General features: G+C 61.6%; 1 protein-coding gene across 1 annotated transcript; it reads left to right on the plus strand.

Moving 5' to 3' along the window:
* The first annotated feature begins 810 nt into the window (after positions 1–810).
* Positions 811–8,258, plus strand: MEX3C (mex-3 RNA binding family member C). Its single transcript, XM_038125340.1, is given in 4 exon segments — positions 811–1,282; positions 6,902–7,073; positions 7,075–7,684; positions 7,686–8,258. Coding segments are annotated over 4 exon segments (1,578 nt in total). The 5' UTR covers positions 811–918; the 3' UTR covers positions 8,118–8,258.
* The last annotated feature ends 4,485 nt before the right edge of the window (positions 8,259–12,743 follow it).

The following is a 12,743-nucleotide window of genomic DNA, read 5'->3' on the forward strand; positions in this document are numbered from 1 at the left end:
TATGGGGTCCTTTTTGGGGTAATTTGGACATTTTGGGGGGCAATTTTGTGTAATTTCTTGAGCATTTTTGGGGTTTTTTTAGGGCACTTTTAGAGCATCTTATGGGAGTTTTTAAGGGCATTTTTGTGGGGTTTTGGGGGGGTTTTAGGGCATTTTTTGGAGTTTTTTGAGGTTTTTTTGGGGCATATTTGGGCTCTCTTTGGAGCATTTCTCAGGGCATTTTTTGCCATTTTTTGCGCTTTTTGGGGCATTTTAGGCCTTTTTTGGGCCATTTTTGATGCATTTGAAGGCATTTTTGTGGTGTTTTGGGCCACTTATGGAATTATAACCCAATTTTTAAGGGTCTAATCCTCATTTTTCAGGGAATTCCAATCCTGATTTTTTTTCCGGGATCCAATTCCGGATTTTTGCCTTCCAATCCAACTTTTTGTGAATTCTAACTCAAATTTTGGGAACTTCTGGGGGGGATTCCAACCCAGATTCTTGAGATGAGGATCGGGAAAGAGATGAGGACTGTAAACCCGCAAAAAAAACCCGGGATTAAAACCCTAAAAATTGTATCGAAATCCCAAAAATTGGATTGAAATCCCAAAATATCCTCCTCCCTCACGACTCACCTGTCAATCACTACGAGGCCACGCCCATTATTCGACTCATCCAATAATAACGCCCCAAACGCGGGGCGTGGTTTAGAGGTGATTGACAGTCCATTTCTCCTTAATCAACCAATGAAAGAGCTCAAAGTGGGGGGCGTGCCCCGCCAATCACCCTCAAACCCCACCCTCCCTCTCCTCCTCAGCCAATCACGCCTCTCCTTCCCCCTCCTCTTCCGCCGCCATGGCCGCCGCGCCGCGCTGAGCCCCGGCCCCGCCGCTCAGCCCCGGCCATGGCGGCTCCGCTCCCATAACCGTGGCCGCCATGCCGAGCGGAGCCGCCGAGGCCAGCGAGGCCGCCGAGCCGGCTCTGCTGCTCCTCCAGCAGCGCCTGCAAGGCCTCGGCTTCCCGCAAGCCGGCACGGAGGAGGAGGAGGAGGAGGATGATGGCGGCGAGGCGGAGCTGAGGGAAGATGAGGACGGAGAAGCCGCGTTGTTGTTGCTGCCGCGCGGCCTCGATGTTGCGGGAGGCCGGGGAATGATGGCGGCGATGCTGTCGCAGGCCTACGGCGAGGCCGGGGCCGTGGGGGGAGAGCAGGCGGCGCTGCTGCGGAGGAAGAGCGTCAACACCACCGAGTGCGTGGCCGTGCCCAGCTCCGAGCATGTGGCCGAGATCGTGGGGCGGCAGGGTGAGTGAGGGGAGCTTCTGAGGGCTGGCTCCCGCTTCAGCTCTTCCCGCCGTTTTGGGGACCCTCGCACCTGGGGTGGGACCTTCCTGTGTCACCTCCCGGGGGGGACCCTCCTCTTCCTCTTCCTCCCACCGTGGGGACCTTCCCCCCCCATTTTGGGGACCCTCCTGTCCCCTCACAGCCTAGGGTTAGACCTTCATCCTCACCCCCTGACGGTCCTGACCCCTTTCACCCCTTCCTGCCATTTTGGGGCCCCTCCTGTCCCCTCACAACCAGTGTGGGAACCTCATCTTCACCTCCTGAGGGTTCTGACCCCTTCCTGCCATCCTGGGGATCCTCCTGTCCCCTCACAACCGAAGTAGTGCCCTCATCTTCATCTCCTGAGGGTCCTGATCCCCTTTACCCCTTCCCGCCTTTTTGGGGCCCCTCCTGTCCCCGCATGCCCTGGGTGGGACCTTCATCATCACCCCCTGAGGGCTGGCTCCCGCTTCAGCTCTTCCCGCCGTTTTGGGGACCCTCGCACCTGGGGTGGCACCTTCCTGTGTCACCTCCCAGGGAGGGACCCTCGCACCTGGGGTGGCACCTTCCTGTGTCACCTCCCGGGGGGGGACCCTCCTCTTCCCGCCGTTTTGGGGACCCTCCTGTCCCCTCCCAGCCTGGTTAGGACCCTCCTCTGTCCCTTCCCAGTGAGGAACCCTCTTCTTCTCTTCCTCCTGCCATGGGGACCTTCCCCCCATTTTGGGGACACTCCTGTCCCCTCACAACCGGCATGGGACCTTCATCCTCACCTCCCAAGCGTCCAGAGCTGCTTCTCCTCTTCCCTCCCTATTGGGGACACTCCTGTCCCCTCACAACTGGGGCAGGACCCTCCTGTCTCACCTGCAGGAGCCCCCGGTTAAGTAACCCCTAAACCCAGTCTTTCTGCCCTTAAACCCGGCCTGTCTGCCCTTAAACCCGGCCTGTCTGCCCTTAAAATTGACCTTTATCTTTAAGAGTAGGTTGGTTAGGTTTAGGGGCAGAAAAGTTGGGCATTGGGGCAGAAAAAATACTTACCAGAGGGCAAAAAAATGTTTGTCCTGGTTTCAGGCATATTTTGGGGGAAACTCCTTCTAGAAAAGCAGATTCAGGTGGTTGGGGAAAAGATCTCCTTGGAGAAAAGTGGAAAAATCCGTTTATTTAACAGGCAAAGCGTCCCCCAGCCCAAAAATTCACCTTAAACGACCAAAAAAAGTGGAACGCCAAAAGCTCTTGCTGGTGTGAGGAGGAGACAAACTCAGAAAGTCCGTTTGTGTCTCAGCCAGCAGAGGAGCAGGATGTGGAGGAGTGAGGGCAGTTTGTGACAACAAGCTCGGCGCTGGTTCTGCCCCCTTTGCTCGCGGAGCGGGTTTGAACCGCAGAGCTCGGTACCAGCACGGGCGGGTGGGAGCACACGCTCCCTGAAAGCCCGGGGCCGTCCCCGGCTCTGGCTTTGCCAGGGCAGCCCGGGGCGAGCTGCTGCCCTGCTGCCAGCCCCGCGGGGAGCTCGGCAGGCTGGGCCTGCCCGCCCCAGCGCCTGGCTCGCGGGATGCAGGGAAAGGCAAGGAGCGGTTTGGGAATGGGGGAGCGGAGAGCAGGCGAGGGCAGCGGCTGGGCACGGACTGCGGAGATCCAACGGGCTGCAGGGTCCTGAAACGTGGGGAAAAGCCCGTCTGGAACGGGAGCTGTGCGGAGAGTTAGGGAACCTGGGGTAACGGGCACTGAACAAGGTGTGCAGTGAGGGATGGTGTCACTGTGTGTGTGTGCAGTGAGGGATGGTGTCACTGTGTGTGTGCAGTGAGGGATGGTGTCACTGTGTGTGTGTGTGCAGTGAGGGATGGTGTCACTGTGTGTGTGCAGTGAGGGATGGTGTCACTGTGTGTGTGTGCAGTGAGGGATGGTGTCACTGTGTGTGTGTGTGCAGTGAGGGATGGTGTCACTGTGTGTGTGTGTGCAGTGAGGGATGGTGTCACTGTGTGTGTGTGTGCAGTGAGGGATGGTGTCACTGTGTGTGTGTGTGCAGTGAGGGATGGTGTCACTGTGTGTGTGCAGTGAGGGATGGTGTCACTGTGTGTGTGTGCAGTGAGGGATGGTGTCACTGTGTGTGTGCAGTGAGGGATGGTGTCACTGTGTGTGTGCAGTCAGGGATGGTGTCACTGTGTGTGTGCAGTGAGGGATGGTGTCACTGTGTGTGTGCAGTGAGGGATGGTGTCACTGTGTGTGTGTGTGTGCAGTGAGGGATGGTGTCACTGTGTGTGTGTGTGCAGTGAGGGATGGTGTCACTGTGTGTGTGTGCAGTGAGGGATGGTGTCACTGTGTGTGTGTGTGTGCAGTGAGGGATGGTGTAACTGTGTGTGTGTGTGCAGTGAGGGATGGTGTCACTGTGTGTGTGCAGTGAGGGATGGTGTCACTGTGTGTGTGTGCAGTGAGGGATGGTGTCACTGTGTGTGTGCAGTGAGGGATGGTGTCACTGTGTGTGTGTGCAGTGAGGGATGGTGTCACTGTGTGTGTGTGTGTGCAGTGAGGGATGGTGTCACTGTGTGTGTGTGTGTGCAGTGAGGGATGGTGTCACTGTGTGTGTGTGTGTGCAGTGAGGGATGGTGTCACTGTGTGTGTGCAGTGAGGGATGGTGTCACTGTGTGTGTGTGTGCAGTGAGGGATGGTGTCACTGTGTGTGTGCAGTGAGGGATGGTGTCACTGTGTGTGTGTGCAGTGAGGGATGGTGTCACTGTGTGTGCGTGCAGTGAGGGATGGTGTCACTGTGTGTGTGTGCAGTGAGGGATGGTGTCACTGTGTGTGTGCAGTGAGGGATGGTGTCACTGTGTGTGCGTGCAGTGAGGGATGGTGTCACTGTGTGTGCGTGCAGTGAGGGATGGTGTCACTGTGTGTGTGTGTGCAGTGAGGGATGGTGTCACTGTGTGTGTGTGTGTGCAGTGAGGGATGGTGTCACTGTGTGTGTGCAGTGAGGGATGGTGTCACTGTGTGTGTACAGTGAGGGATGGTGTCACTGTGTGTGTGCAGTGAGGGATGGTGTCACTGTGTGTGTGCAGTGAGGGATGGTGTCACTGTGTGTGTGTGTGTGCAGTGAGGGATGGTGTCACTGTGTGTGTGTGCAGTGAGGGATGGTGTCACTGTGTGTGTGTGCAGTGAGGGATGGTGTCACTGTGTGTGTGTGTGTGCAGTGAGGGATGGTGTCACTGTGTGTGTGTGTGTGCAGTGAGGGATGGTGTCACTGTGTGTGTGCAGTGAGGGATGGTGTCACTGTGTGTGTGCAGTGAGGGATGGTGTCACTGTGTGTGTGTGTGTGTGCAGTGAGGGATGGTGTCACTGTGTGTGTGTGTGTGCAGTGAGGGATGGTGTCACTGTGTGTGTGCAGTGAGGGATGGTGTCACTGTGTGTGTGCAGTGAGGGATGGTGTCACTGTGTGTGTGCAGTGAGGGATGGTGTCACTGTGTGTGTGTGTGCAGTGAGGGATGGTGTCACTGTGTGTGTGCAGTGAGGGATGGTGTCACTGTGTGTGTGCAGTGAGGGATGGTGTCACTGTGTGTGTGTGTGCAGTGAGGGATGGTGTCACTGTGTGTGTGTGTGCAGTGAGGGATGGTGTCACTGTGTGTGTGTGTGCAGTGAGGGATGGTGTCACTGTGTGTGTGCAGTGAGGGATGGTGTCACTGTGTGTGTGTGTGCAGTGAGGGATGGTGTCACTGTGTGTGTGTGCAGTGAGGGATGGTGTCACTGTGTGTGTGCAGTGAGGGATGGTGTCACTGTGTGTGTGTGCAGTGAGGGATGGTGTCACTGTGTGTGTGCAGTGAGGGATGGTGTCACTGTGTGTGTGCAGTGAGGGATGGTGTCACTGTGTGTGTGCAGTCGTGTTGGGATCTGCTCCGTTCGCGCTGTGTGGATCTGACCCTGGAGTTTCCCAGGCAGAGCACACAGGCCCAGGGCGGAGCTGTGGAGCCCGTGCTGTGTGCGCTGCGTGTGCAGCGGGGCGGGCGGGGAGCGCAGCGCCCATGCCGGGGTGCGGCAGGCGGGGCTGAGCCTGAGCTGGACCCAGATCCTGGGGCTGGGGCTGAGGCTGGGGATGGGCATGGGCATGGGGATGGGGCTGAGGCTGGGGATGGGCATGGGGCTGGGGTTCAGGATGGGGATGGGCATGGGCATGGGCATGGGCATGGGGCTGAGGCTGGGGATCAGGATGTGGCTGGGCATGGGAATGGGGCTGGGGATTGGGATGGGGGTCAGGATGGGGCTGGGCATGGGGCTGGGGATGGGGCTGGGGATGGGCATGGAGCTGGGGCTGAGGCAGGCAGTGTGGTGTTGTGCACGGCTCCGTGCCCCCTGGAGCTGCCCGTGCCTCCCTGCCCCCTCCCCGAGCTGTCCTGGCACTGCCCGGGACAATGAACCTCCTCCTCATCCTCCTCCTCCTCTTCCTCTTCCCCCCCTGCCCAGCTGGGCCTGCCCTGGCCTTGCTCACCGCCTGCGGGGCCCTGCAGGAGCAGCCCCCCCTCTCCTGCTGCTGCTGCTGCCAGGGTGTGTTCCTGCATGAGGGCGCCTGGAGTGGCCCTTGGGCCGCGGAAGCGTCACTGGCCTGGGGAGCAGGGCTGCCAGCCCCGGCCTGGGGACACGGCTCGCTGTGCCCGGCGGGGCTGGGGCGCTCGCAGAGAGGGGAGGGGAGCGAGCTGCTGCGGGGCAGCGGTGCTGGAGCTCCCGGTGCTGCTCACAGTGCCCCCTGTGTCACCTGCTGGCAGCTGGCTCCACAGCGGCTGGATTCAGCCCGGGCAGAATGCGGGCAGCGCTGGGAATGCCGCCACGGCGGGCTGCCCGTCTGTGCTCACGTCGCGCTGCCCGCTCTCCTGGTGCTGCGCGGGGTGAACCGAGCTTCTGTTCACACCCTGCCTGAACGCCTGGAGCGTCCCAGGAAGGGGCCCGCAGTGTCCCAGCAGATTCCCATCGTTCCATCCCTAGAAATCAAAGGGAAACGTTCCACTGGCTCCTGATTTTGTCTGGGGCAGCGTTTACTCGGGCGAGGACAGAAACCCCGCAGGTGGAGTCCGTTTGTGTGCGTGGTCTGCCTGGGCTCCTGGGGCAGCTGGAAGCCAGCCCCTCATCCCACAGGGAAGAGCGGGGTTTGGATAACCCCATGGCAGGAGGCGGACGGGCAGTTCTCAGTGAGCCGCAGAGATTTTGTCTGTGGTGCAGAGGTGCAGGCGCTGCTCCCAGCTGGGAGCGTTTCCTTGCTCTCAGGTGGCCGAGGCTGCGGGGCTGGCGTGTCAGCAGAGCTGTGCGTGTGAGGCCCCTGCAGCGCCCTGCAGACAGCTGAGGGACACCCAGTCAGGGGAAGTGGGAATTCAGGAATCTCTGTGGGACACTCGGGAGCACGGCTGGCACGCAGGGACGGCCCCGTGGCAGTGGCGCTGGGCCGGGGCTCGCTCAGAGCCCTGCTGAGCCGCAGCTGCCAGCTGGCACCGAGCTGTCCCCGCTGTCCCTGGCCGGATGGGGACAGCGGCCTCGGGTTCCCCGCAGGTGGGGGCTCTGGGGGGAGCAGGGCAGGGCGGGCAGCGCTGCGTCCCCTGGGCCGCCCGCCGACGCGGTGTGTCTCCCGCACAGGCTGCAAGATCAAGGCGCTGCGGGCCAAGACCAACACGTACATCAAGACGCCGGTGCGCGGCGAGGAGCCGGTGTTCGTGGTGACGGGGCGCAAGGAGGACGTGGCCACGGCCAAGCGGGAGATCCTGTCGGCGGCCGAGCACTTCTCGCTGATCCGGGCGTCGCGCGGCAAAGGGCGCGGGGCCGGGCGGGCCGTGCTGCGCGCCCGCGCTGCCGGGGCAGACCACGGTGCAGGTGCGGGTGCCGTACCGCGTGGTGGGGCTGGTGGTGGGCCCCAAGGGCGCCACCATCAAGCGCATCCAGCAGCAGACGCACACCTACATCGTGACGCCCAGCCGCGACAAGGAGCCCGTGTTCGAGGTGACGGGCATGCCCGAGAACGTGGACCGCGCGCGCGAGGAGATCGAGATGCACATCGCCCTGCGCACCGGCGCCTTCCTGGAGCTCGGCGACGACAGCGACTTCCGCGCCAACGGCACCGACGTCGGCTTCGAGGGCGGCGCCGCCTGGCCGGGCGCCCGCCCCGGGCCCCGCGCCCGCACCAGGATGGTCTCCAGCTACCGCAACGACAGCTCCAGCTCCCTGGGCAGCGGCTCTACCGACTCCTACTTCGGCGGCAGCCGGCTGGCCGACTTCAGCCCCACCAGCCCCTTCGGCGCCGGCGGCTTCTGGATCGGGGAGGCGCTGCCGGCCGTGGGCGCGGAGGAGCTGGCGCTGGACTCCCCCGCCTACGAGCCCCTGCCCGCGCCCTCCCCGACCATATGGGCGCCCTTCGAGCCCGCGGCCCGCCCTGCCCGGCCTGGGCGGTGAAGCCGTGGGCGGCACCAAGGCCCCGCGCCGCGGCAGCCAGTCCCCCACGCCCCGCCTGTCGCCCACCTTCCCCGAGGGCCTGGAGCACCCGCTGGCCAGGCGGGCCCGCAGCGACCCGCCGGGCTCCGGCCACCAGCCCGGGCTGCCCATCTACATCCCCGCCTTCTCCAACGGTACCAACAGCTACTCCTCGTCCAACGGCGGCTCCACGTCCAGCTCGCCCCCCGAGTGCCGGCGCAGGCACGACTGCGTCGTCTGCTTCGAGAGCGAGGCCACCGCCGCCCTCGTGCCCTGCGGCCACAACCTCTTCTGCCTGCAGTGCGCCGGCCGCATCTGCGCCCGGGACGCGCCCGCGTGCCCCGTGTGCCAGGCCGCCGTCACCCAGGCCATCCAGATCCACTCCTGAGCCCGCGCCTCGGCCCCGCTGCTGCTGCCTCCCGGCCGCCGGGCTTGCCCGGGGCCGGGCTCTCGCGGCCGCTGCGGGGACACCGGCGCCGGGCGGGCTCCGTGGCCCCGTGCGGGCAGCGGGGTTCAGCAGGGAGGGATCGGGGGTGCCGTGGTGCCTCAGGGGAGTCTCATCCGTTACACACAGCTGAAAACACAAATGCTCTGGGCGTTGTAAAGGGCCTCTGTGCTGGCAGCCGGAGCCTCGCCGCCCCACAGAGGGGTCACCTGCCGTGGAGGGCTGTGGCACCGTCAGCTACCCACACTTCCAATGCTGCCTTCTCTACACTGCCAGTGCTCAAAACAGGTTTGGGGAAACTCCTTTTCTCCCGCTCTCTACGACCGCTCACGCCTCATCCTCCGGCGCTGCTAACGCGTTCTCTGTCGGTGGCGGCACCGTTGGAGTTACCGGGACAGCCGGGCCAGGGACGAGTCACGGGCAGGGCCGGGAGCGGCCCAGCCAGGGCCGGGGCCCTCGGGGTCTGTGATTCCCATGGGAGCGGCCAGGCTGCGCTGGGCAGCGCGTCCCACGATCTTGTCTGAGGATCTTGTCCCACGATTTTGTCTGAGGATCCTCTCCCGGGATCCTGTCCCAGGATCTTGTCTGAGGATCTTGTCTGAGGATCCTGTCCCAGGATCTTGTCTGAGGATCTTGTCTGAGGATCCTGTCCCAGGATCTTGTCTGAGGATCTTGTCTGAGGATCCTGTCCCAGGATCTTGTCTGAGGATCTTGTCTGAGGATCCTGTCCCAGGATCTTGTCTGAGGATCTTGTCTGAGGATCCTGTCCCAGGATCTTGTCCGAGGATCCTGTCCAAGGATCTTGTCTGAGGCTCCTGTCCCAGGATCTTGTCTGAGGATCCTGTCCGAGGATCCTGTCCCAAGATCCTGTCTCAGGATCTTGTCCCAGGATCTTGTCTGAGGATCCTGTCCCAGGATCTTGTCCGAGGATCCTGTCCCAGGATCTTGTCTGAGGATCCTGTCCCAGGATCTTGTCCGAGGATCCTGTCCAAGGATCTTGTCTGAGGATCCTGTCCCAGGATCTTGTCCGAGGATCTTGTCTGAGGATCCTGTCCCAGGATCTTGTCTGAGGATCCTGTCCCAGGATCTTGTCCGAGGATCCTGTCCAAGGAGTGCCCCTGAGGTCCGTGCTCCCCCGGGTGAGGGTGCTGCCATTCCGTTTGTCCGATCAAGCTGTTCCGAAATCACCTCCTGGCGAGTCTGCAGATCAAAATGTGAAGCACGGCTGTGTCCAGTCCCCGTCTTGCACATTCTATGGATTCGTGTTTCAGTTTCAGTGAGGAGAAGGAAAACGGGGGCGTTGCGTGCGTGCCCTGGTGTTGTTATTTTCTCAGCGGCCGTGGCCCTGCAATCAGTTTGCTTCGTTTCAAAAATGTCTTTCCAATCACGAGTTTAAAAAAGAAAACAGAAAAGAGAGTCTCGAATACTCTTCCTGCATTTCAACCTGTGGATGTTTCCAGCTCTTCCATCCTCGGTGTGTTCCCAAATCTGTGCTGGCATACGTTAAAGCAACAAAAACAAGCAAACAGAACAATATGAAAAAAAGGAAACAAAAAAAAGGAAGAAAGAAAGGAAAAAAAATGTACCAAGTGGAGTTTTGGTGGATCTTTTCTATTTTTGTTTTGGAAGCATTATTTTCCCAAGACAAAGCTTTTTTCTCAGTATAACAGAAAAAAAGAAAAAAAAAAGACTAAATGAAATTACACTTACCTTGAACTAGTAAATACGCAGAAAACTTTATTTTTTATTTCCACTTGAAGAGTTACATTTCGTATTAAAAGTTTACAGATAACGGTTTTTATTTTGTGATTCCAAGTCTGGGAGCTGCCCTGACAGCACGGCCCGTCCTGCACCACTCCGGGGCTCCGCGGGCACGGCCGCTGTCCGAGCAGGGACAGCGTCCGAGCATGGCCTGTGTCCGAGCAGGGACAGTGTCCGAGCAGGGACAGTGTCCGAGCATGGCCTGGACAGTGTCCGAGCATGGCCTGGACAGTGTCCGAGCATGGCCTGTGTCCGAGCAGGGACAGTGTCTGGGCACGGCTGGCGTCCGAGCACGGACAGTATCTGAGGAGGGCCGGTGTCCGAGCAGGGACAGTGTCCAAGCATGGCCGGTGTCCGAGCAGGGACAGCGTCCATTCAGGGTCGGTGTCCGAGCAGGGCCGGTGTCCAGTCAGGGACGGTGTCCGAGCAGGGACAGTGTCCATTCAGGGCCGATGTCTGAGCAGGGCCGGTGTCCAGTCAGTGCCAGTGTCCATTCAGGGCTGGTGTCCATTCAGGGCCGATGTCCAGTCAGGGCCAGTGTCCGAGCACAGCCGGTGACCATTCAGGGCCGATGTCCATTCAGGGCCACTGTCCAGTCAGGGCCAGTGTCCAGTCAGGGCCGGTGTCCGAGCACAGCCGGTGTCCATTCAGGGCTGGTGTCCATTCAGGGCCACTGTCCGAGCACAGCCGGTGTCCATTCAGGGCCGCTGTCCAGTCAGGGCCAGTGCCCGAGCAGGGCCGGTGTCCAGTCAGGGCCGGTGTCCAGTCAGGGCCGCTGTCCATTCAGGGCCGCTGTCCAGTCAGGGCCGCTGTCCAGTCAGGGCCGCTGTCCAGTCAGGGCCGGTGTCCAGTCAGTGCCAGTGTCCATTCAGGGCTGGTGTCCATTCAGGGCCGATGTCCAGTCAGGGCCAGTGTCCAAGCAGGGACAGTGTCCGAGCACAGCCGGTGTCCATTCAGGGCCGATGTCCATTCAGGGCCGCTGTCCAGTCAGGGCCGGTGTCCAGTCAGGGCCGCTGTCCAGTCAGGGCCGCTGTCCAGTCAGGGCCGGTGTCCGAGGGAGCCTGCCTGCTGTCCGGCCACGCCGCGGAGCCGCGCCGGGCGTGCGCCGTGCCCGCAGACCACGACCCAGGGGCGGCCGGGCTGGTGGGGTATTTGCTAATTTTGCTACACCTTTTGTTATGTATATGTAGGGATTACAGACCCGATTTGAGTAAAGTTTAAAAGAATCCATATATTTTATGATAAAGGGCCTTGAACTTACGACGGCCAAAGCACTGATACTATATATTTGCTGTAAAGAGAATTACAAGAGTTTTATTTTTCTGATATTAAAAGTTACTTAATGAAGACTCGTCTCCATTCACTCGGACGTTCATCTGCCTGGCTGTGGCTGGGAGGAGCCGGGGAGGAGCGGCAGAGAAACCCCAAAATGCCCCGGGGGGTTCCTGTGTCAGGGATTTGGGTCTGGGGGCTCTGTGTGTGTGTGAGGGATTTGGGTCTGGGGGCTCCGGGTGTGCGTCAGGGATTTGGGTCTGGGGGCTCCGTGAGGGGCACGGCTTTGCCGCCGCCTCTGGGCTCGCTGTCCCGCCTGATCGGCTCTCAGGGGCGCCGGTGCCCGCCCGGCCTGGGCAGCGGCTCCGTGCGGGGAGCGCCCCCGGCAGCGGCTCCGGCCCCGGGCAGCGGCTCCGGCCCCGGGCAGTCTCTGCTGGACACCGACCTTCACTGGGGCTTTTGTTGGGGGGCGTTAATAAACTCCGACGCTCCCTCAGCTGCTGGAGCGCTGCGCTGCCGCCGCGGCCGGGCCCGGCTGTCCCGGGCTGTCCCGGGCTGTCCCGGGCTGACCCGGGCTGTCCCGGGCTCTGCCGAGGCCGCTCCGCACCCTCCCGGGGAGGGCGCCCCGCTCTCCTGCGGCAGCGCCGGGCGGCCCCGAGCCCTCCCTGCCCGGCGCTCGCTGGGACCGCAGAGCAGGGCCGGGAATCCGCACCCGGGGCCGCTCCGGCCGCGCTGCCGCCGCTGCCCGGGGCTCGGGGGATGCCCGGGGCTCGGGGGGGCTGCCGAACACGCCGGGAACCGAGGCCGGGAGACGCGGCCGGGAGCGGGGCAGAGAGTGCCTGCGCTGCCCCGGGACTGCGGCACGGCCGGGCCGGCGGGGACCGAGCCCCCAGACCCAGCCCGGGCTGTGCGGTGAGCACAGCCTAACCCGAAACCTAAGCCTAGCCCTCACCCTAAACTTAAACCTAAGCCTAACCCTCACCCTAACCCTAAACCTAAGCCTAGCCCTCACCCTAACCCTCACCCTAAACCTCACCATAACCCAAAACCTAAGCCTAACCCTCACCCTAACCCTCACCCTAACCCTCACCCTAACCCTCACCCTAACCCTAAACCTAAGCCTAACCCTCACCCTAACCCTCACCCTAACCCTCACCCTAACCCTCACCCTAACCCTAAACCTAAGCCTAACCCTCACCCTAAACTTAAGCCTGACCCTGCCCCTGCCCCTGCCCGTGCCGCGGCTCCTGGAAGGAGCAGACCGGCCACGAACCAAACCTGAGCAGCTTTTGCTGGTTTGGTTTTTTCACCCCCCAGAACAGACCCGGCCTGTTTTTTTACAGGCAGCGCTTTTCCTAAACCTGCCTGGGCTAAGCTTGACTTAAACGCATCCAAAAGAGCCGGGGGTGCCGGCTGAGAAGCAATAACCGGGTGTGGGGCAGAGGAGCGGCCCAGGGGAGATCCCGCACCCGATGGGCCTGCGGGGGCTGGGCAGGGCTGGGGAGGCTGGGCTGGGCTCAGGCCGGGCTCAGGGAT

This window comes from Motacilla alba, chromosome Z (genome assembly GCF_015832195.1).
Source record: "Motacilla alba alba isolate MOTALB_02 chromosome Z, Motacilla_alba_V1.0_pri, whole genome shotgun sequence".
Taxonomy (NCBI): domain Eukaryota; kingdom Metazoa; phylum Chordata; class Aves; order Passeriformes; family Motacillidae; genus Motacilla; species Motacilla alba.